Genomic DNA, 27,426 nt, shown 5'->3' with positions numbered 1-27,426 from the left:
CCAAGCCCTCCTTCTCCCACACATACCTACAGTTTAAAGGTCCAATACAGACATTGTTATCTAAACATCAAATCATTTCTGGGTAACAATTAAGTACTTTTCAACTAAAATGGTCAACACTAAACAAAAATAACTTCCTATCAAATAGCAATTTCTCAAGCAAGAATTTTACTTGGACTGTCTGGGAGTGGTCTGAGTGAGGGTGGGAAACTGAAAACTAGCTGTAATTGGCAGAGAGGTTTGGAACTCTATCTTATTGGTCTATTAACTAATTTACTGCCAAAACTCCATTCACCGAAAACAGACTGAAATTTCAGGCGTCCTTTTCAAACAGCTCTTACACAAAATGGGCAAAATCATACATTTCCCAATTTCACAGTATCATTCCAACCTCATAGTGGTTGCTTCTTTACATGCACAGCAGGCGTGACCTGCCCGTGACCTTGTCATATTGTGCAATGTTAGTGAGTGTTGTTGTATGTAAGGTTGGAGAAAAGTGTGTGTGTTTGTGTGTGCATAAGATGCTTTGTGTGCGTCTCACTGTGTGTGTGTGTGTGCAGTGTGTCTGTATGTGTATGTAAAAGTGTACTGTGTGTGTGTGTGTGTGTGTGTGTGTGTGTGTGTGTGTGTGTGTGTGTGTGTGTGTGTGTGTGTGTGTGTGTGTGTGTGTGTGTGTGTGTGTGTGTGTGTGTGTGTGTGTGTGTGTGTGTGTGTGTGTGTGTGTGTGTGTGTGTGTGTGTGTGTGTATGCGTGCGTGTGTGTGTGTGAGTGGGTACAATGTGAGTCGAGTGGTGGGTGTGGCTGGTGCATGGAAGTCAGGCGCAGGAGAGCAGAGATGAGTGGACAAAGTGCTTTCCAAAGGCAATCATCATACAGAACACAACTGCGTCACGAAACAAATGCCCAAAGAACAAGTGAGGCAGCACAAAGTACAAAACCTTTAGTACAAAGTACCGGCTGCCACAAAGCACAGGCATAAAACAAAACCTGTCGCAAACCAGCCGGAAGTGTGCCAACCCTGACAATAAACAATACCCCACACAGACATGGAGGGAACAGAGGGCTAAATACACATACAGTAGTAATGATGAGGAGATGTAAACCAGGTGTCCAGGAAAACCAGACAAAACAAATGTAAAATGAAAAGTTGATCGGCGATGGCTAGAAGACCGGTGACGTCGACCACCGAACGCAGCCTAAACAAGGAGAGGAACCGACTTCGGCGGAAGTCCTGACAGTGTGTCTGTATGTGTGTGTAAAAGTGTACTGTGTGTGTGCGTGCATGCATGCGTGCACATAGTGCTTGGTGTGTGTGTGCTCTCCTACCTGACCGTGACACTGGGGTCGTGTGTAACTCCACAGGTCACAGTGGCCTTGGTGCCTTTGATGACACTCTGGTCCTGTGGGGGTGTGTTGATACGGGTGCGAGCTGTAGGGAGAGAGTGGGTGTATGAACACACACTTATGCACACACACTATAAAGAGAATGATGCAGTGCGTGCTGCACGTTCTGATTTCTCCAAGTGGCACGTTGTCCCTGGATCAAGTCACATGTTGTCCCTGGATCAAGTCACATGTTGTCACTGGATCAAGTCACATGTTGTCCCTGGATTAAGTCACATGTTGTCCCTGGATTAAGTCACATGTTGTCACTGGATCAAGTCACATGTTGTCCCTGGATTAAGTCACATGTTGTCCCTGGATTAAGTCACATGTTGTCCCTGGATCAAGTCACATGTTGTCCCTGGATCAAGTCACATGTTGCCCTTGGATCAAGCCATATGCTGTCCTTGGATCAAGGCACATGTTGTCCCCCCCACATGCTCACACTCACCCCACACCACAAGGTCAGCAGCAGCCTCGTCTATGCCCCGGGAGTTGCTGGCCATGCAGGTGTAGGTGCCAGCGTCTGATATGTGGGATGGGGAGATGAGCAGGCTGCCAGACTCCAGCAAGGTGAACCTGGGCAGCTGAACAGAACCACTGGCCAGAACACGCTCACCTGGAAGGACAGAGAGAGAGAGAGAAAGAGCGAGAGAGAGAGAGTTTGTTTGCTGGGGACAGTCTTTTGTCATTTCTTAAAGTTCAAGTTGTATTGTCACATGCACAACAAGGTGAAATGCTTAACAAGCTCTTCTCAACAGTGCAGTAATCAATATAAAAATAGAACAACTAATAATAATAATAAACTAAATAAAAAAATGTACAGCACCAGTCAAGAGTTTAGACACACATAATCATTTAAGGTTTTCTTTGTTTTTACTATGTTTTACATTGTAGAATAATAGCGATGACAACAAAACAATGAAATAACACATTTGGAATATGAAAATGTGAAAATATATTGAAATTTTAGTTTCAGGAGCAGAGGTAACCCTGGGTCTTCCTTTCCTGTGGTGGTCCTCATGAGAACCAGTTTCATCATGGAGCTTTAACGTTTTCGCGACTCCACTTGTAGAAACGTTCAAAGTTCTTTAGATTTTCAGGATTGACTGATCTTCATGTCTTAAAGTAATGATTGACTGTTGTTTCTCTTTACCTATTTGAGCTGTTCTTGCCAAAATATGGACTTGGTCTTTTACCAAATAGTGCTATCTTCTCTGTTCCATTTTTATTTATCTATGCAAGTCAGTTAAGAACAAATTCTTATTTACAATGACAGCCTACCGGGGAACACTCGGTTAACTTCTTGGCGCACCCATCCCATTTTCGCCAACATCCGCTGAATTGCAAAGCGCCAAATTCAAATTAAATTACTAAAAATATTTAATTTTCATGAAATCACAAGTGCAATATAGCAAAACACAGCTTAGCTTGTTCTTAATCCACCTGGCGTGTCAGATTTCAAAAAAGCTTTTCGGTGAAAGCTATCCAAGCGTTTATGTTAGGACATCTCTCTCAGCAGACAAAACATTACAAACAGCTAGCAGCAAAGTAGATTGGTCACAAAAGTCAGAAAAGCGATAAAATGAATCGTTTACCTTTGATGATCTTCGGATGTTTGCACTCACGAGAATCCCAGTTACACAATAAATGTTCCTTTTGTTCCATAAAGATTATATTTAAATCCAAAAACCTCCATTTGGTTGGCGTGTTATGTTCAGAAATCCACAGGCTCGAGCAGTCACGACGGGGCAGACGAAAATTCCAAATAGTATCCGTAAAGTTTGTAGAAACATGTCAAATGTTTTTTATAATCAATCCCCAGGTTGTTTTTACAATAAATAATCGATCTCAACCGGACCGTAACTTTTTCAATAGGAGTGAGAGAGAAAATTTCTGCTCCAAGCTGCTCGCGCATGACACCTGAAACCCCACCTCTTTAAGGAATACCTAGGATAGGATAAGTAATCCCTCTCACCCCCCCCCCCTAAGTTTTAGATGCACTATTGTTAAGTGACTGTCCCACTGGATGTCATAAGGTGAATGCACCAATTTGTAAGTCGCTCTGGATAAGAGCGTCTGCTAAATGACTTAAATGTAAATGATGTAAATGCATGCAAAACTCTGCTGGCACCCATTTTTCAGAATAAAAGCCTGAAACTATGTCTAAAGACTGTTCACCCCATGTGGAATCCATTGGGAAAGGAATCTGGTTGATATCCCTTTAAATGGAGGGAAGACATGCAATGGAACAGAGAGGTTTCAGGACAAACAGCACTTCCTGGTTGGATTTTCCTCAGGTTTTCATCTGTAATATCAGTTCTGTTTTACTCACAGACAATATTTTGACAGGTTTGGAAACTTTAGTGGGTTTTCTGTCCTAATCTGGCAATTATGTGCATATTCTAGATTCTGGGCCTGAGAAATAGGCAGTTTCATTTGGGTACGTTTTTCATAGAAACATCAAAAAACTGCCCCCTACACTGCCTTGTTCAGGGGCAGAACAACATATTTTTATCTTGTCAGCTCGGAGATTCAATCCAGAAACCGTTCGGTTACTGGTCCAATGTGCTAACCACTAGGATACCTGCCGCTCCAAATACCACCCCTAACTTGTCACAACACAACCGATTGGCAAAAACACATTAAGAAGGAAAGAAATTCCACAAATTAACTTTTAACAAGGCACACCTGTTCCAGGTGACTACCTTGTGAAGCTGGTTGAGAGAATACCAAGACTGTGCAAAGCAGTCATCAAGGCAAAGAGTGGCTTTTTTGGATATTGCATAATTCCATATGCGTTACTTCATGGTTTTGATGTCTTCACTATTTTTTTACAATGTAGAAAATAGTAGAAATAGAGGAAAACCCTGGAATGAGTAGGTGTGTCCAAACGTTTGACTGGTACTGTAAATAATACAGAAAACACGAGAAATTAGAAATAAGACATGTCTGATGTCTTTATGGGACCCTTTAGTGGAAGCTGGGGAGCCGGTTTGGTGTACATTTTTGATTGATTCTTACAATTTTTTGATTGCATTTCATATTCAACATGTTTAGTTTTGTATTTTGCTAAAAGAGACCTGGTTCTCAATATAACTCCATGTTTAAAGTTGCAAAAAGGAACTTTCTGGGCCACCCGACCAAACACACATAGACATGTGAGTTATAGATCTCTCATTCTCATCGAAAGCAAGGCTAAGAAGTAGATATTTTCTATGTCTGCCATCTGTATGCTTCCCGTTCTTACGTTTAGTTTATGCATATTTTACTTTCGGTTTTTCACACCAGCTTCAAAAAGCTGACAATACAATATTATTGTTTATATAATATATTTCACAGCTCTTTAGAATGTACAATGATTCTTTACATGGAAATTATGCAAACTATTAGATTTTTACTAACCAGGAAATGGCGGAGTGATTGCTGTATATTGCACCTTTAAATAACGGTTAAATAAAACATTTAGTAAACCAATGTCTGCTATTCTTCATGCGCTAGATAGACTGGTACCATGGGAGATGTGCATTCATCCATCCTATTGCAGATAGTTGACTAATCCTGTGATTGGATTGTTCCATTCAGTTTAACTCCATTGTTTATACATCATGGAAAATAGCAGCAATATTGTGAATAGTCCCTTATTTTTTTATTTTACCTTTATTTTACTAGGCAAGTCAGTTTTGAAAAAATTCTTATTTTCAATGACAGCCTAGGAACAGTGGGTTAACTGCCTGTACAGGGGCAGAACAACAGATTTGTACCTTGTCAGCTCGGGGATTCAAACTTGCAACCTTTTGGTTACTAGTCCAACGCTCTAACCACTAGGCTACTACTAGGTGGGTGACATAGTGTGTGTCTGGTTGAGTGGTGCAGTGGAGAGAGTCTGACCTTTCTGCCAGGTGATAGCTGGTCTTGGTGCTCCTGATGTTTCACAGTGGAGAATGACTGACATGCCGTCAATCACCGTGCTGTCAGATGGTCCAGCTGTGATGTTAGGGGCGATGCCTGAGGACACAAGCACACACACACACACACACACACACACACACACACACACACACACACACACACACACACACACACACACACACACACACACACACACACACACACACACACACACACACACACACACACACACACACACACACACACACACACACACACACACACACACACACAGGAGTGACAAAGGCAGGCAGAGGGCTACAGAGAGGTGAAAGAGAGAAGTCGTCTTCAATAGGAACTCATCTTCAAATCCATCCAGACAGTTATTGGCTGTGTCTGTTACAGACTTTCTCTGTCATGGATCTCATTTTTCAGTAGCACTAACACTCCCAGGATTAACACATCAGTCACCCACCTTTCATTTCCTTCATACCTTCCTCTCGCAACCCAGAAACAGAGGGAGGGAGGGAGGGAGGGAGGGCGATAAAGCATTCTCCCCCGCTCACAACAGGTAACTAATTAGGAAGCATGTGACAAATAACATTTGACTGAATTGAGTCTTAGAAGATGACAACAGAACATGCCACTCAACCAACTGACAGAGAGAGGAAAAGAAGAAGGTAAAGAAAGAGAGAAATAGAAGGGAGTGGTATGGGGCAAAGATATATTGAACAGAGAGGACAAGGGAGAGAGCAAGAGGGAGGCAATAAATACTAGGAAGGATATGACATAAGATGGTGACACAGGTAGACAGAGGGAGGGATGTAATACTACTAGGAAGGATATGACATTAGATTGTGAAACAGGTAGAGGGAGGAAGGCAATACATTAGGTAGGGTATGACATAAATGATGACACAGGTAGTGAGAGGGAGGAAGGCAATACACTAGGTAGGGTATGACATAAATGATGACACAGGTAGTGAGAGGGAGGGAGGCAATACTACTAGGAAGGATATGACATTAGATTGTGAAACAGGTAGAGGGAGGAAGGCAATACACTAGGTAGGGTATGACATAAATGATGACACAGGTAGTGAGAGGGAGGGAGGCAATACTACTAGGAAGGATATGACATTAGATTGTGAAACAGGTAGAGGGAGGAAGGCAATACACTAGGTAGGGTATGACATAAATGATGACACAGGTAGACAGAGGGAGGGATGTAATACTACTAGGAAGGATATGACATTAGATTGTGAAACAGGTAGAGGGAGGAAGGCAATACATTAGGTAGGGTATGACATAAATGATGACACAGGTAGTGAGAGGGAGGAAGGCAATACACTAGGTAGGGTATGACATAAATGATGACACAGGTAGTGAGAGGGAGGGAGGCAATACTACTAGGAAGGATATGACATTAGATTGTGAAACAGGTAGATGGAGGAAGGCAATACATTAGGTAGGGTATGACATACATTGTGACACAGGTAGAGAGAGGGAGAGACAGAAAGATTCCTTCACTCTGTTAACATGGTCACATTAAGTAGTACACATCAATGAGACATATATACAGAATAAGTCAAATAAAGGAAACAAGTAAAAGGATGAGTAAAAAGAGTTGTAGCCAGAGTAAAAGGATGAGTAAAAGGAGTTCTGGCAGAGTAAAAAGAGTTCTGGCCAGAGTAAAATGATGAGTAAAAGGAGTTCTGGCAGAGTAAAAAGAGTTGTAGCCAGAGTAAAAGGATGAGTAAAAGGAGTTCTGGCAGAGTAAAAAGAGTTGTAGCCAGAGTAAAAGGATGAGTAAAAGGAGTTCTGGCAGAGAAAAAGGAGTTGTAGACAGAGTAAAATGAGTTGTAGACAGAGTAAAAGGATGAGTAAAATGAGTTGTAGACAGAGTAAAATGAGTTGTAGCCAGAGTAAAAGGAGCTGTAGCCAGAGTAAAAGGATGAGTAAAATGAGTTGTAGACAGAGTAAAATGAGCTGTAGAAAGACTAAAAGGAGTTGTAGCCAGAGTAAAAGGATAAGTAAAAGGAGTTGTAGCCAGAGTAAAAGGAGTTGTAGCCAGAGTAAAATGAGCTGTAGACAGAGTAAAATGATGAGTAAAAGGAGTTGTAGCCAGAGTAAAAGGAACTGCAGACAGAGTAAAAGGATGAGTAAAAGGAGTTGTAGCCAGAGTAAAAGGAGCTGCAGACAGAGTAAAAGGATGAGTAAAAGGAGTTGTAGCCAGAGTAAAAGGAACTGCAGACAGAGTAAAAGGATGAGTAAAAGGAGTTGTAGCCAGAGTAAAAGGAGCTGCAGACAGAGTAAAAGGATAAGTAAAAGGAGTTGTAGCCAGAGTAAAATGAGCTGCAGAAAGAGTAAAAGGAGGTGCAGACAGAGTAAAAGGAGGTGCAGACAGAGTAAAATGATAAATAAAAGGAGTTGTAGCCAGAGTAAAAGGAGCAGCATACAGAGTAAAAGTAAGTCGCTGTGGATAAGAGCGTCTGCTAAATGACTTAAATGTAAATGTAAAAGGATAAGTAAAAGGAGTTGTAGCCAGAGTAAAAGGAGTTGTAGCCAGTTTAAAAGGAGTTGTAGCCAGAGTAAAAGGAGCAGCAGACAGAGTAAAAGGATAAGTAAAAGGAGTTGTAGCCAGAGTAAAATTATAAGTAAAAGGAGTTGTAGCCAGAGTCAAATGAGTTGTAGACAGAGTAAAAGGAACTGTAGACAGAGTAAAAGGATGAGTAAAAGGAGTTGTAGACAGAATAAAAGGAGGTGCAGGCAGAGTAAAATGACAAGTAAAAGGAGTTGTAGCCAGAGTAAAAGGAGCTGCAGACAGAGTAAAAAGATAAGTAAAAGGAGTTTTATCCAGAGTAAAATAATGAGTAAAAGGAGTTGTAACCAGAGTCAAATGAGTTGTAGAAAGACTAAAAGGAGTTGTAGCCAGAGTAAAATGATAAGTAAAAGGAGTTGTAGCCAGAGTCAAATGAGTTGTAGCCAGAGTAAAAGGAACTGTAGACAGAGTAAAAGGATGAGTAAAAGGAGTTGTAGACAGAGTAAAAGGAGCTGCTGACAGAGTAAAAGGATAAGTAAAAGGAGTTGTAGTCAGAGTAAAAGGAACTACAGACAGAGTAAAAGGATGAGTAAAAGGAGTTGTAGCCAGAGTAAAAGGAGCTGCTGACAGAGTAAAAGGATAAGTAAAAGGAGTTGTAGCCAGAGTAAAAGGAGCTGCAGACAGAGTAAAAGGATAAATAAAAGGAGTTGTAGCCAGAGTAAAAGGAGCTGCAGACAGAGTAAAATGATAAGTAAAAGGAGTTGTAGCCAGAGTTAAAGGTGGTGCAGGCATAGTAAAATGACAAGTAAAATTAGTTGTAGCCAGAGTAAAAGGAGCTGCAGACAGAGTAAAAGGAGCTGCAGACAGAGTAAATGGATAAGTAAAAGGAGTTGTAGCCAGAGTAAAATGAGCTGGAGACAGAGTAAAAGGATAAATAAAAGGAGTTGTAGCCAGAGTAAAAGGAGGTGCAGACAGAGTAAAAGGAGCTGCAGACAGAGTAAAAGGATAAGTAAAAGGAGTTGTAGCCAGAGTAAAATGAGCTGGAGACAGAGTAAAAGGATAAATAAAAGGAGTTGTAGCCAGAGTAAAAGGAGGTGCAGACAGAGTAAAATGATGTGCAGACAGAGTAAAAGGAGGTGCAGACAGAGTAAAAGGAAAAATAAAAGGAGTTGTAGCCAGAATAAAAGGAGCAGCAGACAGAGTAAAAGGATAAGTAAAAGGAGTTGTAGCCAGAGTAAAAGGAGTTGTAGCCAGAGTTAAAGGATGTGCAGCAGAGTAAAATGACAAGTAAAAGGAGTTGTAGCCAGAGTAAAAGGAGTTGTAGCCAGAGTAAAAGGAGCAGCAGACAGAGTAAAAGGATAAGTAAAAGGAGTTGTAGCCAGAGTAAAAGGAGCTGCGGGCAGAGTAAAATGATAAGTAAAAGGAGTTGTAGCCAGAGTTAAAGGAGGTGCAGGCAGAGTAAAATGACAAGTAAAATGAGTTGTAGCCAGAGTAAAAGGAGCTGCAGGCAGAGTAAAAATACAAGTAAAAGGAGTTGTAGCCAGAGTAAAAGGAGCTGCAGACAGAGTAAAAGGATAAGTAAAAGGAGTTGTAGCCAGAGTCAAATGAGTTGTAGACAGAGTAAAAGGAACTGTAGACAGAGTAAAAGGATGAGTAAAAGGAGTTGTAGACAGAGTAAAAGGAGGTGCAGGCAGAGTAAAATTACAAGTAAAAGGAGTTGTAGCCAGAGTAAAAGGAGCTGCAGACAGAGTAAAAAGATAAGTAAAAGGAGTTTTATCCAGAGTAAAATAATGACTAAAAGGAGTTGTAGCCAGAGTAAAATGATAAGTAAAAGGAGTTGTAGCCAGAGTCAAATGAGTTGTAGCCAGAGTAAAAGGAACTGTAGACAGAGTAAAAGGATGAGTAAAAGGAGTTGTAGACAGAGTAAAAGGATGAGTAAAAGGAGTTGTAGACAGAGTAAAAGGATAAGTAAAAGGAGTTGTAGCCAGAGTAAAAGGAACTACAGACAGAGTAAAATGACAAGTAAAAGGAGTTGTAGCCAGAGTAAAAGGAGTTGTAGCCAGAGTAAAAGGAACTACAGACAGAGTAAAAGGATGAGTAAAAGGTGTTGTAGCCAGAGTAAAAGGAGCTGCTGACAGAGTAAAAGGATAAGTAAAAGGAGTTGTAGCCAGAGTAAAAGGAGCTGCAGACAGAGTAAAATGATAAGTAAAAGGAGTTGTAGCCAGAGTTAAAGGAGCTGCTGACAGAGTAAAAGGATAAGTAAAAGGAGTTGTAGCCAGAGTAAAAGGAGCTGCAGACAGAGTAAAATGATAAGTAAAAGGAGTTGTAGCCAGAGTTAAAGGAGGTGCAGGCAGAGTAAAATGACAAGTAAAATGAGTTGTAGCCAGAGTAAAAGGAGCTGCAGACAGAGTAAAAAGATAAGTAAAATGAGTTTTATCCTGAGTAAAATAATGAGTAAAAGGAGTTGTAGCCAGAGGAAAAGGAACTGCAGACAGAGTAAATGGATAAGTAAAAGGAGTTCTAGCCAGAGTAAAAGGAGCTGCAGACAGAGTAAAAGGATAAGTAAAAGGAGTTGTAGCCAGAGTAAAATGAGCTGGAGACAGAGTAAAAGGATAAATAAAAGGAGTTGTAGCCAGAGTAAAACAGAGAAAAGGATGTGCAGACAGAGTAAAAGGAGGTGCAGACAGAGTAAAAGGATAAATAAAAGGAGTTGTAGCCAGAATAAAAGGAGCAGAGACAGAGTAAAATAAGTAAAAGAGTTGTAGCCAGAGTAAAAGGAGTTGTAGCCAGAGTTAAAGACAGAAAAGTAAAAGGAGGTGCAGACAGAGTAAATAAATAAAAGGAGTTGTAGGAATAAAAGGAGCAGCAGACAGAGTAAAAGGATAAGTAAAAGGAGTTGTAGCCAGAGTAAAAGCAGTTGTAGCCAGAGTTAAAGGATGTGCAGCAGAGTAAAATGACAAGTAAAAGGAGTTGTAGCCAGAGTAAAAGGAGTTGTAAAAAGGAGCTGCTGACAGAGTAAAAGGATAAGTAAAAGGAGTTGTAGCCAGAGTAAGAGGAGCTGCAGACAGAGTAAAAGGATAAGTAAAAGGAGTTGTAGCCAGAGTAAAAGGATGCAGACAGAGTAAAATGATAAGTAAAAGGAGTTCTAAGAGTAAAAGGAGCTGCAGACAGAGTAAAGGATAAGTAAAAGGAGTTGTAGCCAGAGTAAAATGAGCTGGAGACAGAGTAAAAGGATAAATAAAAGGATGTGCAGACAGACAGACAGAGTAAAAGGATAAATAAAAGGAGTTGTAGCCAGAATAAAAGGAGCAGCAGACAGAGTAAAAGGATAAGTAAAAGGAGTTGTACAGCCAGAGTAAAAGGAGCAGTAAAAAGGATAAGAAAAGGAGTTGTAGCCAGAGTAAAAGGAGCAGCAGACAGAGTAAAATGAAATAAAAGGAGTTGAATAAAAGCAGAGTAAAATGGAGTTGTAGCCAGAGTAAAGGAGCTGCAGAGACAGAGTAAAATGACAAATAAAATGAGTTGTAGCCAGAGTAAAGACAGAGTAAAAGTTTTTTATCCAGAGTAAAATAATGAGTAAAAGGAGTTGTAGCCAGAGTTAAAGGAGGTGCAGGCAGAGTAAAATGACAAGTAAAATGAGTTGTAGCCAGAGTAAAAGGAGCTGCAGACAAAGTAAAAGGATAAGTAAAAGGAGTTGTAGCCAGAGTAAAATGAGCTGGAGACAGAGTAAAAGGATAAATAAAAGGAGTTGTAGCCAGAGTAAAATGAGGTGCAGAAAGAGTAAAAGGATGTGCAGACAGAGTAAAAGGAGGTGCAGACAGAGTAAAAGGATAAATAAAAGGAGTTGTAGCCAGAATAAAAGGAGCAGCAGACAGAGTAAAAGGATAAGTAAAAGGAGTTGTAGCCAGAGTAAAAGCAGTTGTAGCCAGAGTTAAAGGATGTGCAGCAGAGTAAAATGACAAGTAAAAGGAGTTGTAGCCAGAGTAAAAGGAGTTGTAGCCAGAGTAAAAGGAACTACAGACAGAGTAAAAGGATGAGTAAAAGGTGTTGTAGCCAGAGTAAAAGGAGCTGCTGACAGAGTAAAAGGATAAGTAAAAGGAGTTGTAGCCAGAGTAAGAGGAGCTGCAGAAGAGTAAAATGATAAGTAAAAGGAGTTGTAGCCAGAGTTAAAGGAGCTGCTGACAGGAAAAAATGGATAAGTAAAAGGAGTTGTAGCCAGAGTAAGAGGAGCTGCAGACAGAGTAAAAGGATAAGTAAAAGGAGTTGTAGCCAGAGTAAAAGGAGCTGCAGACAGAGTAAAATGATAAGTAAAAGGAGTTGTAGCCAGAGTTAAAGGAGGTGCAGGCAGAGTAAAATGACAAGTAAAATGAGTTGTAGCCAGAGTAAAAGGAGCTGCAGACAGAGTAAAAATAAGTAAAATGAGTTTTATCCTGAGTAAAATAATGAGTAAAAGGAGTTGTAGCCAGAGGAAAAGGAACTGCAGACAGAGTAAATGGATAAGTAAAAGGAGTTCTAGCCAGAGTAAAAGGAGCTGCAGACAGAGTAAAAGGATAAGTAAAAGGAGTTGTAGCCAGAAAATGTGGAGAAATAAAAGGATAAATAAAAGCTAAAAGGAGACAGAGTAAAAGGATAAATAAAAGGAGACAGAGTTAAATAAAAGGAGTTGTAGCCAGAATAAAAGTAAAAGGATAAGTAAAAGGAGTTGTAGCCAGGTAAAAGGAGTTGTAGCCAGAGTAAAAGGATAAAAGGAGATGCAGACAGAGTAAAATGATAAGTAAAAGGTTCTAGCAGACAGAGTAAAAGGATAAATAAAAGGAGTTGTAGCCAGAATAAAAGGAAAAGGATAAATAAAAGGAGTTGTAGCAGCAGACAGTAAAAGGATAAGTAAAAGGAGTTGTAGCCAGAATAAAAGGAGCAGCAGACAGAGTAAAAGGATAAAGCCAGAGTAAAAGGAGTTGTAAAAGGAGTTGTAGCCAGCAGCAGACAGAGTAAAATGACAAGTAAAATGAGTTGTAGCCAGAGTAAAAGGAGCTGCAGACAGAGTAAAAAGATAAGTAAAAGGAGTTTTATCCAGAGTAAAATAATGAGTAAAATGAGTTGTAGCCAGAGTAAAAGGAGCTGCAGACAAAGTAAAAGGATAAGTAAAAGGAGTTGTAGCCAGAGTAAAATGAGCTGGAGACAGAGTAAAAGGATAAATAAAAGGAGTTGTAGCCAGAGTAAAATGAGACAGTGCAGAAAGGAGTTGTAAAAAAAGATGTGCAGACAGAGTAAAAGGAGGTGCAGACAGAGTAAAAGGATAAATAAAAGGAGTTGTAGCCAGAATAAAAGGAGCAGACAGACAGACAGTAAAAGGATAAGTAAAAGGAGTTGTAGCCAGAATAAAAGTAAAAGCAGTTGTAAGAGTTAAAGGATGTGCAGCAGAGTAAAATGACAAGTAAAAGGAGTTGTAGCCAGAGTAAAAGGAGTTGTAGCCAGAGTAAAAGGAACTACAGACAGAGTAAAAGGATGAGTAAAAGGTGTTGTAGCCAGAGTAAAAGGAGCTGCTGACAGAGTAAAAGGATAAGTAAAAGGAGTTGTAGCCAGAGTAAGAGGAGCTGCAGACAGAGTAAAATGATAAGTAAAAGGAGTTGTAGCCAGAGTTAAAGGAGCTGCTGACAGAGTAAAAGGATAAGTAAAAGGAGTTGTAGCCAGAGTAAGAGGAGCTGCAGACAGAGTAAAAGGATAAGTAAAAGGAGTTGTAGCCAGAGTAAAAGGAGCTGCAGACAGAGTAAAATGATAAGTAAAAGGAGTTGTAGCCAGAGTTAAAGGAGGTGCAGGCATAGTAAAATGACAAGTAAAATGAGTTGTAGCCAGAGTAAAAGGAGCTGCAGACAGAGTAAAATGATAAGTAAAAGGAGTTGTAGCCAGAGTTAAAGGATGTGCAGCAGAGTAAAATGACAAGTAAAAGGAGTTGTAGCCAGAGTAAAAGGAGTTGTAGCCAGAGTAAAAGGAACTACAGACAGAGTAAAAGGATGAGTAAAAGGTGTTGTAGCCAGAGTAAAAGGAGCTGCTGACAGAGTAAAAGGATAAGTAAAAGGAGTTGTAGCCAGAGTAAGAGGAGCTGCAGACAGAGTAAAATGATAAGTAAAAGGAGTTGTAGCCAGAGTTAAAGGAGCTGCTGACAGAGTAAAAGGATAAGTAAAAGGAGTTGTAGCCAGAGTAAGAGGAGCTGCAGACAGAGTAAAAGGATAAGTAAAAGGAGTTGTAGCCAGAGTTAAAGGAGGTGCAGGCAGAGTAAAATGACAAGTAAAATGAGTTGTAGCCAGAGTAAAAGGAGCTGCAGACAGAGTAAAAAGATAAGTAAAATGAGTTTTATCCTGAGTAAAATAATGAGTAAAAGGAGTTGTAGCCAGAGGAAAAGGAACTGCAGACAGAGTAAATGGATAAGTAAAAGGAGTTCTAGCCAGAGTAAAAGGAGCTGCAGACAGAGTAAAAGGATAAGTAAAAGGAGTTGTAGCCAGAGTAAAATGAGCTGGAGACAGAGTAAAAGGATAAATAAAAGGAGTTGTAGCCAGAGTAAAAGGAGGTGCGGACAGAGTAAAAGGATGTGCAGACAGAGTAAAAGGAGGTGCAGACAGAGTAAAAGGATAAATAAAAGGAGTTGTAGCCAGAATAAAAGGAGCAGCAGACAGAGTAAAAGGATAAGTAAAAGGAGTTGTAGCCAGAGTAAAAGGAGTTGTAGCCAGAGTTAAAGGAGTTGTAGCCAGAGTAAAAGGAGCAGCAGACAGAGTAAAAGGATAAGTAAAAGGAGTTGTAGCCAGAGTAAAAGGAACTGTAGACAGAGTAAAAGGATGAGTAAAAGGAGTTGTAGACAGAGTAAAAGGAGGTGCAGGCAGAGTAAAATGACAACTAAAAGGAGTTCTAGCCAGAGTAAAAGGAGCTGCAGACAGAGTAAAAAGATAAGTAAAAGGAGTTTTATCCAGAGTAAAATAATGAGTAAAAGGAGTTTAAATCAAAGATTATTTGTCACGTGCGCCGAATACAATACAGCAGTCTCTAACCAATAGTGCAAAAAAGGTATTAGGTGAACAATAGGTAAGTAAAGAAATAAAACAACAGTAAAAAGACATGCTATATACAGTAGCGAGGCTATAAAAATTCCTAGGGTACATACAGACACCGGTTAGTCAGGGTGATTGAGATAGTATGTACATGTAGATATGGTTAAAGTGACAATGCATATATGATGAACTAAAATTTAGCAGTAGCGTAAAGAGTGGTTTGTGGGTGGTGGGTGGCGGGACACAATGCAGATAGCCCAGTTAGCCAATGTGCGGGAGCCCTGGTTTGTCGGCATAATTGAGGTAGTATGTACAAGAATCACAATCATCTCCTTAGCCAGGTCTCTGACCTCCTCCCTATAGGCTCTCGTCGTTGTCGGTGATCAGGCCTACCACTGTTGTGTCGTCTGCAAACTTAATGATGGTGTTGGAGTCGTGCCTGGCCATGCAGTCGTGGGTGAACAGGGAGTACTGGAGAGGACTGAGCACGCACCCCTGTGGATGTCCCTGTGTTGAGGATTAGCGTGGCAGATGTGTTGTTACCTACCCTTACCACCTGGGGGCGGCCCGTCAGGAGGTCCAGGATCCAGTTGCAGAGGGAGGTGTTTAGTCCCAGGATCCTTAGCTTAGTGATGAGCTTTGAGGGCACTATGGTGTTGAACAGCTGTAGTCAATGAATAGCATTCTCACATAAGTGTTCCTTTTGTCCAGGTGGGAAAGGGCAGTGTGGAGTGCAATAGAGATTGCATCATCTGTGGATCTGTTGGGGGCGGTATGCAAATTGGAGTGGGTCTAGGGTTTTTGGGATAATGGTGTTGATGTGAGCCATTACCAGCTTTTCAAATCACTTCATTGCTACGGACTTGAGTGCTACGGGTCGGTAGTCATTTAGGCAGGTTTTCTTTGTGTTCTTGGACACATGGACTATGGTGGTCTGCTTGAAACATGTTGGTATTACAGACTCAATCAGGGATATGTTGAAAATGTTGTAGACAGAGTAAAGGGATGAGTAAAAGGAGTTGTAGACAGCATAAAATGAGTTTTAGACAGAGTCTAGGGATGAGTAAAAACAGTTGTGGACGGAGTAAAAGCAGAGAAAAGACTAAAACAACAGGTAAACTCACTAGTGACAGCCAGGTAGGTGTTGGTCTGCACCTCTCCTGCCAGATTCCGTGCAAAGCATTGGAACATCCCTGTGTCGTCAGGAAGAAGGCCGTTGACCTGCAAACTGCCCCCCACTAACACCCTATACCTGGGGGTTTTCACTGGGCTGATGGGCATCGCATCCTTATACCACACAATGTCTGGTTGAGGCACACCTAAAGGAAGGATGGAATGAGTTAATTAAATACTGGGAAAGCATCAAACACACATATGTCTCCAAATGTCGACATTTGTGGAGACATGTAATCAAACACACACACACACCTGTTTAAATGTGGACATGTAATCAAACTCACACACACATATATATGTGGACATGTAATCAAACTCACACACACCTGTATATGTGGGCATGTAATCAAACTCACACACACCTGTATATGTGGACATGTAATCAAACGTACACACACCTGTATATGTGGACATGTAATCAAACTCACACACACCTGTATATGTGGACATGTAATCAAACTCACACACACCTGTATATGTGGACATGTAATCAAACTCACACACACCTGTATATGTGGACATGTAATCAAACTCACACACACCTGTATATGTGGACATGTAATCAAACTCACACACACCTGTATATGTGGACATGTAATCAAACTCACACACACCTGTATATGTGGACATGTAATCAAACTCACACACCTGTACATGTGGACATGTAATCAAACTCACACACACCTGTATATGTGGACATGTAATCAAACTCACACACACCTGTATATGTGGACATGTAATCAAACTCACACACACCTGTATATGTGGACATGTAATCAAACTCACACACACCTGTATATGTGGACATGTAATCAAACTCACACACACCTGTATATGTGGACATGTAATCAAACTCACACACACCTGTATATGTGGACATGTGCAAACTCACACACACCTGTATATGTGGACATGTAATCAAACTTACACACACCTGTATATGTGGACATGTGCAAACTCACACACACCTGTATATGTGGACATGTAATCAAACTTACACACACCTGTACATGTGGGGACATGTAATCAAACTCACACACACCTGTACATGTGGGGACATGTAATCAAACTCACACACATCTGTACACATGTGGACATGTAATCAAGCACACACACACCTGTACATGAGGACATGTAATCAAGCACACACACACACACCTGTACATGTGGGAACATGTAATCAAACACACACACCTGTACATGTGGACACGTAATCAAACACACACACACACACACACACCTGTATATGAGGACATGTCATCAAGCACACACACACACCTGTACATGTGGGGACATGTAATCAAACACACACACCTGTACATGTGGATACATAGATAACAGACACAGATAGATACACGTGATTATGCCCTAAACTCATATATGTGGGTCAATATGGTAACTGCCAAAAACAAGGAAACACAGGGATACAAAGTATATTGAAAGCAGGTGATTCCACACAGGTGTGGTTCCTGAGTTAATTAAGCAATTAACATCCCGTCATGCTTAGGTTCATGTATAAGAATGCCCAGCAGCCCATTATTTTGGCTACCATAGCTAGAAGAGATCTCAGTGACTTTGAATGAAGGGTCTCATAGACTCATAGCGCGTTTAAAGGATGTGTATGTATGTATGAGTGGGTGTGTGTCTCAGTCACCAGATGTCAACCCAATTGAACACTTATGGGAGATTCTGGAGTGGCGCCTGAGACAGTGATTTCCAACAGTATCAACAAAACACCAAATTATTGCATTTCTCGTGGAAGAATAGTGTCACATCCCTCCAAAAGAATTTCAGACACTTGTAGAATCTATGCCAAGGTGCATTGAAGTTGTTCTCATGGCTCGTGGTGACCCAACGCCCTAATATGACACTATATGTGGGTGTTTCCTAATTTGGCAAATATTTAGACTACCAGGCAAAAGTTTGGACAAACCCTCTCAATCAAGAGTTTTTCTTTATTTTTACTATTTTCTACATGGAATAATATAGTAACCAAAAAGTGTTAAACAAATCCAAATATATTTTCGATTTTCGATTCTTCAAAGTAGCTACCCTTTTCCTTGATGACCGCTTTGCACACTCTTGGCATTCTCTCAACCATCTTCACCTGGAATGCTTTTCCAACAGTCTTGAAGGAGTTCCCACAAATGCTGAGAACTTGTTGACTGATTTTCCTTCACTCTGCTGTTCAGCTCATCCCAAAACATCTCCATTTGGTTGAGGTCAGGTGATTGTTGAGGCCAGGTCATCTGATGCAGCACTCCATTACTCTCCTTCTTTGTCAAATAGCCCTTACACAGCCTGGAGGTGTGTTGGATCATTGTCCTGTTGAAAAACAAATGATAAGTCCCACTAAGCGTAAACATGGGATGGCGTATCACTGCAGAATGCTGTAGTAGCCATGTAGTTTAAGTGTGCCTTGAATTCTAAATAACTCATAGAGAAAGAGAAAACCACCCCCACACCTCCTCTTCCATGCTTCACAGTGGGAACCTCACATGTGGAGATCAACCGTTAACCTTCTCTGCACCTCATAAAGACACAGCGGTTGGAACCAACAACATCAAATTTGGCCTCATCACACCAAAGGACACATTTCCACCGGTCTAATGTCCATTGCCCATGTTTCTTGTCCCAAACAAGTCTCTTCTTCTTATTGGTTTCCTTTAGTAATGGTTTCTTTGTAGCAATTCAACCATGAAGTCCTGATTCATGAAGTGTGCTCTGAACAGTTGATGTTGAGATGTGTCTGTTAGTTGAATTCTGTAAAAGCATTCATTTGGGCTGCAATTTCTGAGTTACAGTTAACTCTAATGAACTTATCCTCAGCAGCAGAGGTAACTCTGGGTCTTCTTTTCCTGTGGTGGTCCTCATGAGAAACAGATTCATCAAAGCAGTTGATGGTTTTCGCGACTGCACTTGAAGAAACTTTCAAAGTAATGATGGACCATCATTTATCTTTGCTTACTTGATATGTTCTTGCCATAATTTGGACTTGGTATTTTACCAAATAGGGCTGTCTTCTGTATACCACTCCTACCTTTTCATAACACAACTGATTGGCTCAAACACATGAAGAAGGAAATACATTTCACACATTAACAACAAACACCTGTTAAAACCTCTTAAGGATCGGACCCTTTTTTCATTTTTCGCCTAAAATGACATACCCAAATCTAACTGCCTGTAGCTCAGGACCTGAAATGACATACCCAAATCTAACTGCCTGTAGCTCAGGACCTGAAATGACATACCCAAATCTAACTGCCTGTAGCTCAGGACCGGAAATGACATACCCAAATCTAACTGCCTGTAGCTCAGGACCTGAAATGACATACCCAAATCTAACTGCCTGTAGCTCAGGACCTGAAATGACATACCCAAATCTAACTGCCTGTAGCTCAGGACCTGAAATGACATACCCAAATCTAACTGCCTGTAGCTCAGGACCTGAAACAAGGATATGCATATTCGTAATACCATTTGAAAGGAAATAATTTGAAGTTTGTGGAAATGTGAAACTATTGTAGGAGAATATAACTCATTAGATCTGGTAAAAGATAATACGAAAAAACATGCCTTTTTCCACAATATCTTTGAAATGCAAGAGAAACGTCACAATGTACTATTTCAGCTTAGGTGAAACTGATAATTGTGTACAACTTCAGAATTACTTACTAAAACTGTTGTTCCATTAAGGTTTTTATTATTTTATTTTGTTAGGATTATTTTGCTCTTGTAGTACTGTAGCCTACTCCCGACCGGTCATGCTGTACAGCGCCTGAGTGGCACAAAGGTCTAAGACACTGCATAGCAGTGCAAGCTGTGTTAATACAGTTGCTGGTTCAATACCTGTGTGCACAATGGGATTGCCTTGCAGTTCTCCAGCTGTTTCCACTGAAAGCATATGAGGTTCAAGGCACAGGATGAGCCGCAGGGCCATGCCCAGAAGACCGACCTAGCCCATTGGGAAGAGAAGAGGAGGAAGTGGAAGTGGGAGGGGGGTTGGACCCCCGCCCCACTGGAGCTGACTAGGGAACAGTTCCTGCTGTTCTGTTCTTAGTGCCAGTCTGCACGTTCAAACTAAAACAATGGAACTAATTATGTCATCTTTATGCTTTCGTTAATAAAATAATGATAAAAATTATCTTTCAAAATGCCAATGTTTATTTAGTTATGGATCCATAATGAATTACTATGTTAATAAATATCACTGAATTTCAGAAATATCTTCCAATCCTCCATATGCAATTATTGGCAGAGAGTCACATCATTTTTTTTCAATATACTATAGGCCTACCGTAGGTGACATGAGTCTCGCTAGTGTAAAGTAATGTGCTGTTAAAAGTGGTGTAGGTCTTATTTATTAAAAGAGCATATTGAAGTTATAAGCAATAGGATTTGAGACAAGCATGGGGACTGGTCTTGGTTGAGGTTAAACAGCAGAAACAGCAGGCGCGGTAGAGGTACTCTGAAATGCATTCCAGGTCACTACCTTATGGAGCTGGTTGAGACAAAGCCAAAAGTGTGCAAAGCTGTCATCGAGGCAAAGGGTGGTTAATTTGAAGAATCTCAAATGTACAAAATATTTTTATTTGTTTAACACTTTTTTGGTTACTACATGATTCCATATGAGAAATGATGTCAGTCAGTCACTTTTTTCACGTAATTTCCGGTCACAACTTGCAGACTTGTTTACGTGCTGCTGTGCGTTTTGTTGCTAACCTTACTTTGCTACCTGACAACTTAACGGTTTTTACTTTTGAATTACTGTTTATAATTTTAGTTTTTCCCTCGCTTAACTTTTTTTCGTTCAACTTTTTCACTTCGGACGCTTTATCTGGACGTGGTTCTTCAGGACCTCCACCGACCGATGCTAAGTGGTAACATTAACATGATGCCTTCTAATTGCAGTCGCTGTACTCATAATATACAGGAGAACGATCGCCTTACGGCGAGGATAGCTGTCCTGCAAGCCCAGCTTCAGACGCAATCGTTAGGCAAGGGTAATTTCAGTGTAGGAAAGGATGAAACAGCGTTTGGCAAGTGTAGAGAGTATAGAGATATTGTTATCCATGTCGGCACCAACAATGTTAGGATGAAACAGTCAGAAGTCACCAAGCGCAACATAGCTTCAGGTGCAAATCAGCTAGAAAGATGTGTCGACATCAAGTAATTGTCTCTGGCCCCCTCCCAGTTAGGGGGAGTGATGAGCTCTACAGCTGAGTCTCTGGCCCCCTCCCAGTTAGGGGGAGTGATGAGCTCTACAGCTGAGTCTCTGGCCCCCTCCCAGTTAGGGGGAGTGATGAGCTCTACAGCTGAGTCTCTGCCCCCCTCCCAATTAGGGGGAGTGATGAGCTCTACAGCTGAGTCTCTGGCCCCCTCCCAATTAGGGGGAGTGATGAGCTCTACAGCTGAGTCTCTGGCCCCCTCCCAGTTAGGGGGAGTGATGAGCTCTACAGCTGAACTCTACAGTCTCACAACTCAATCGCTGTTTGCAAACTGTTTTTCAACCTTTCTCCCAAAAGTGGGTGGGGTTATATCCTGCCTGTTTGGCCCTGTCCGGGGGTATTGTCAGATGGGGTCACAGTGTCTTCCGACCCCTCTTGTCTCAGCCTCTAGTATTTATGCTGCAGTAGTTTAAGTATCGGGGCTAGGGTCAGTATGTTATATCTGGAGAATTTCTCCTGTCTTATCCGGTGTCCTGTGTGAATTTAAGTATGCTATCCTAATGCTATCCTAATTCTCTCTCTCTCTAATGCTATCCTAATTCTCTCTCTCTCTCTCTCTCTCTCTCTCTTTCTCTCTCTCTCTCTCTCTCTCTCTCTCTCTCTCTCTCTCTCTCTCTCTCTCTCTCTCTCTCTCTCTCTCTCTCTCTCTCTCTCTAAGGACCAGAGCCTTAGGACCATGCCTCAGGACTACCTGACCCGATGACTCCTCGTTGTCCCCAGTTCAAACTGCTGCTCCAGTTTCAACTGTTCTGCCTGCGGCTATGGAACCCTGACCTGTTCACCGGACGTGCTACCTGTCCCAGACCTGCTGTTTTCAACTCTCTAGAAACAGCAGGCGCGGTAGAGGTACTCTGAATGATCGGCTATGAAAAGCCAACTGACATTTACTCCTGAGGTGCTGACCTGTTGCACCCTCGACACCCACTGTGATTAGTATTATTTGACCCTGCTGGTCATTATGAACATCTTGGCCATGTTCTGTTATAATCTCCACCCGGTACAGCGAGCAGAGGACTGGCCACCCTTCATAGCCTGGTTCCTCTCTAGGTTTCTTCCTAGGTTCTGGCCTTCCTAGGGAGTTTTTCCTAGCCACCATGCTTCTACACCTGCATTGCTTGCTGTTTGGCGTTTTAGGCTAGGTTTCTGTACTGCACTTTGAGATATCAGCTGATGTAAGAAGGACTTTATAATACATTTGATTTGTATTATTCATAGTGTTTATGTCTTCACTATTATTATACAATGTAGAAAACCCTGAAATGAGTAAATGTGTCCAAACTTTTGATTGGTACTGTATATGTGCATGTGTCTCACCTCGTGCCTGACAGGGGATATCCACCACTTTCTCCATCTCAGCAATGATGTGTTTCTCTGGTTCCTTAACAAACTGGGGAGGCTCTGAAGGAGAGCGGAGATATGGTGAGGTAATTGTCAGACAGCTGAAGCAAATAAAAACCTTGAGGAGTACTTAGTCTTACACAAATCTCCTGAACATTGCATGATTCACCCAAAACCTTGAAATGCAACACCCCTGTTTCTCAAGATAAAATTTGGCCTTCAGAATTTGTATGGAACGTATATTCATGAACACAAATCAAACAAACCAAACAAAACTATTTAGCCATGCTTACCATGTGCATGTAATTAGGCCCCTGATAGGCCCCAGAGTCGTACTTTGTACATGTATGTTGGCCTAGGCCCCGGAGTCGTATTTTGAACATGTAGATTGGCCTAGGCCCCAGATATATTCATACCTTGAACATGAAGGTAGGCCCCAGCATTGACAGAAGGCACACTGCTGCTGCGGAGGACCACCTCACACTCATAGAACCCTGAGTCACTGACCACAGGGCCGATAATGGTCAGTCTGCGGTTGAAGTCACTCAGACCACTGGTGACCAGAACCCTGTTCTTCCTCCATGTGATGCTGAGTTTGATCAGTGGTCTGGGATGGAAGAGTGAGAGACGGAGAGATACACTCATGATATTGAAAAGACAGAAATCTATTTACCAAATATCTTTGTGCATTGCATCAGCCAAATACAGACAGATTAGTATTTGACTCATTAATAACTCATTACACATTTGAATACAAAATAGCTTTTGTCTCAAAATTATCCATCAAAACCAATCAGTCTGGCAGGAAGACAGAGGATTCGTCTGTCAGGAACACAATAGATAATGACAGAGTAGAGACTAGGGAGTGACAGCTAAAGTATGTTGTCACAGTGGGCCTCCAGGGTGGTGGGGGGAGGTTACCTTGCGTTCGCGACACACTCCATGGTGACTTCAGACGTGCCTGACACTACACTGGTGTTTGTTGGGGGATGATTATGGTGGGGGCAATGGGGTCTGCAGGCCCACCAACATCTAGAGAGAGAGAGAAGGAGATATATATGTATATACGTATATATGACCACATCAGAATCTACATGCAATAGAATGATGAATGATGCAATCTAAAAGGTATGTAGTTCATATTGAGTGTCTCTATGGATGGTCTGCTCTGACAGATTATATAGCCCAGGCTCATTTTCAGGCCGGAGCCGTGTTGTCCATTACATGTCAGTCTTAATCTAAAATATATATTTTTTTAATCCTCATTAACATACAGTACCCTCTAATGAGAAAGTGAAAACCCTTTTTTAAATATTTTTGCAAATGCATGGAAACAGGTCCCCAAGAACACAGTGGCCTCCAAAATTCTTAAATGGAAGAAGTTTGGATCCGCCAAGACTTTGGAGTGGCTTTTTGGGACAATTATCTGAATGTCCTTGAGTGGCCGAGCTAGAGCACGGACTTGAACCCGATCAAACATCTCTGAAGAGACCTGAAAATACTTTTGGAGGAACGCTCCAGGATCTTCAGAAAATAATGGGAGAAACTCCCCAAATACAGGTCAGGCAAGCTTGTAGCATCATACCCAAGAAGACTTGAGGCTCTTAGCGCTGCCAAAGGTCTGAATACTTATGTAAATGTGATATTTCAGGTTAGAAGCTTTGATAAATGTACATTTCTAAAAACATTTCCTAAAACCTGGTTTTGCCTTGTCATTATGGGGTATGATGCTGATGAGGGGAAAAAAACTATTTAATCAACTCAGCAAAAAAAGAAACGTCCCCCTTTCAGGACTTTGTTTTTCAAAGATAATTTGTAAAAATCCAAATAACTTCACAGATCTTAATTGAAAAGGGTTTAAACACAGTTTCCCATGCTTGTTCAATGAACCATAAACAATTAATCAACATGCATCCGTGGAACGGTTATTAAGACACTAACAGCTTACAGACGGTAGGCAATTAAGGTCACAGTTATGAAAACTTACAACACTAAAAAGGCCTTTCTACTGACTATGAAATACACCAAAAGAAAGATGCCCAGGGTCCCTGCTCATCTGCGTGAATGTGCCTTAGGCATGCTGCAAGGAGGCATGAGGACTGCAGATGTCGCCAGGGCAATAAATTGCAATGTCCGTACTGTGAGACGCCTAAGACAGCTCTACAGGGAGACAGGATGGCCAGCGGATCGTCCTCGCAGTGGCAGACCACGTGTAACAACACCTACACAGGATTGGTATATCCGAACATCACACCTGCGAGACAGGTACAGGATGGCAACAACAACTGCCCGAGTTACACCAGGAATTCACAATCCCTCCATCAGTGCTCAGACAGTCCGCAATAGGCTGAGAGAGGCTGGACTGAGGGCTTTAGGCCTGTTGTAAAGGCAGGTCCTCACCAGTTTATGTCTCAGTTGTCGAATTTTATGTTCATACAAATATTTACACATGTTAAGTTTGCTGAACGTAAACGCAGTTGACAGTGATGACGTTTCTTTTTTTTGCTGAGTTTACATTTTAGATTAAGGCTGTAACAAAATGTGGAAAAATTCAAGGGGTCTGAATACTTTCCGAATGCACTATATTTCTGTTCTGACAAAGCACTGAGGTGAACATCCTATCCTACCATCCCACTGGGCACAATCTGGTTGAATCAACATTGTTTCAACGTCATTTTTCAACCTATTGTGACGTGGAACCTGTGTGGTAAATACATTTGATTTTTAAAAAGTCATCAACCGAAACTTTTTTTTTATCGCCCCCAGAAACCTACTTTTACTCTCTGTTACGAACGTTCTAGATGACCAATTCTCATAGCTTTTAGCCATACCCTTATCCTACTCCTCCTTTGTTCCTCTGGTGATGTAGAGGTGAATACAGGCACTGCAGTGCCTTGCTCCACTCCTATTCCCCAGGCGTTCTCATATGATGACTTCTGTAACCGTAATAGCCTTGGTTTCATGCATGTTAACATTAGAAGCCTCATCCCTAAGTTTGTTTTATTCACAGCTTTAGCACACTCTGCCAACCCGATGTTCTAGCCGTGTCTGAATCCTGGCTTAGGAAGACCACCACAAATTCTGAAATCTTCATCCCTAACTATAACATTTTCAGACAAGATAGAACGGCCAAAGGGGGCGGTGTTGCAACCTACTGCAAAGATATCCTGCAGACTTCTGTCCTACTATCCAGGTCTGTACCAAAACAATTTCAACTTCTACTATAAAAAATCCACCTCTCTAAAAACAAGTCTCTCACCGGTGCCGCCTGCTATAGACCACCCTCTGCCCCCAGCTGTGCTCTGTACACAATATGTGAACTGATTGCCCCCCATCTATCTTCAGAGCTCGTGCTGCTAGGCGACCTAAACTGGAACATGCTTAAAACCTCTTGAAGCTAGGGGGCAATATTTTTATGTTTGGAAAAATAACGTAAGTAAACACCCTATTTCTCATGACCAGATGCTAGAATATGCATATAATTGACAGATTCAGATAGAAAACACTAACGTTTCCAAAAGTGTAAAAATATTGTCTGTAGGTATAATAGAACTGATATTGCAGGCGAAAGCCTGAGGATAATTCAATCAAGAAGAGCCTCCTATTTTGAAACCTCTGTGTTCCTATGCGTGCTTGTCCTCCATTTAAAGGGATATCAACCTTATTCCTTTTTCTGGGGCTTCCCTAAGGTGTCAACAGTCTTTAGACATAGTTTCAGGCTTTTATTTTGAAAAATGAGTGTGAAGGATCACATTGCGTGTGGAGAGGTGGGGGCTCTCAGAGTGAGATGGTGCCCAATTGAGTAAAGTGGCCATTGTTCCTTCCGCTGTTATGGAAAAAGCTACACACTCGGTTGATATATTATCAGATATGTATGTTAAAAACTACCTGAGGAATGATCATAAAAAACGTTTGACATGTTCTGTGGAAAATATTAAGACTATTTCCGTCTGCGTTGTCATGACCGCTCTTTCCTGTGGATTTCTGAACATAACGCGACAAACAAACGTTGGTATTTTGGGTATAAAATAATCTTTATGGAACAAAAGGAACATTTGTTGTGTAACTGGGAGTATCGTGATTGAAAACATCCGAAGATCATCAAAGGTAAACGGTTCATTTGATTGCTTTTCTGATTTTCGTGACCAAGCTTCCTGATGCTAAGTGTACATAATGCTATGCTAGGCTATCGATACATTTACTCAAACGCTTGGTTTGCTTTCGCTGTAAAGCATAACTTCAAAATCTGAGACGACAGGGTGATTAACAAAAGGCTAAACTGTCTTTCAAAATATTGCACTTGTGATTTCATGAATATGAATGTTTTCTAGTAATATTATTTGACTGTTGCGCTATGCTATTCAGCGGTTGCAGACGAAAATTATCCCGCTACAGGGATTGGTAGTGTCAAGAAGTTTTAACATCCCAGCCATCCTACAATCTAAGCTTGATGCCCTCAATCTCACACAAATTATCAATGAACCTACCAGGTACCACCCCAAAGCCGTAAACACGGGCAACCTCATAGATATCATCCTAACCAACTTGCCCTCTAAATACAACTCTGCTGTTTTCAACCAAGATCTCAGCGATCACTGATCAATAATTTTGCACGCCCAATTTTTCAGTTTTTGATTTGTTAAAAAAGTTTGAAATATCCAATAAATGTCGTTCCACGTCATGATTGTGTCCCAGTTGTTGTTGATTCTTCACAAAAAAATACAGTTTTATATCTTTACGTTTGAAGCCTGAAATGTGGCAAAAGTTTGCAAAGTTCAAGGGGGCCGAATACTTTCGCAAGGCACTGTATATATTTCTGGTCACCCCCA

General features: G+C 41.2%; 1 protein-coding gene across 1 annotated transcript in view; it reads right to left on the bottom strand.

The window, feature by feature from the left end:
• LOC124038595 (protein sidekick-2-like) overlaps positions 1-27,426 on the bottom strand; it is a 709,487-nt gene that overhangs the window by 116,617 nt on the left and 565,444 nt on the right. The window contains 9 exon segments of the mRNA XM_046354647.1: positions 1-26; positions 1,327-1,429; positions 1,835-2,002; positions 5,275-5,391; positions 15,977-16,171; positions 22,574-22,657; positions 23,014-23,204; positions 23,519-23,588; positions 23,591-23,629. The exon segment at positions 1-26 is cut by the window's left edge and continues 151 nt beyond it. Coding sequence (XP_046210603.1) covers positions 1-26; positions 1,327-1,429; positions 1,835-2,002; positions 5,275-5,391; positions 15,977-16,171; positions 22,574-22,657; positions 23,014-23,204; positions 23,519-23,588; positions 23,591-23,629 — 993 coding nt within the window.

This window comes from Oncorhynchus gorbuscha, linkage group LG06 (assembly GCF_021184085.1).
Source record: "Oncorhynchus gorbuscha isolate QuinsamMale2020 ecotype Even-year linkage group LG06, OgorEven_v1.0, whole genome shotgun sequence".
NCBI classification, from domain to species: domain Eukaryota; kingdom Metazoa; phylum Chordata; class Actinopteri; order Salmoniformes; family Salmonidae; genus Oncorhynchus; species Oncorhynchus gorbuscha.
This window is presented reverse-complemented; position numbering and strand designations above follow the sequence as displayed.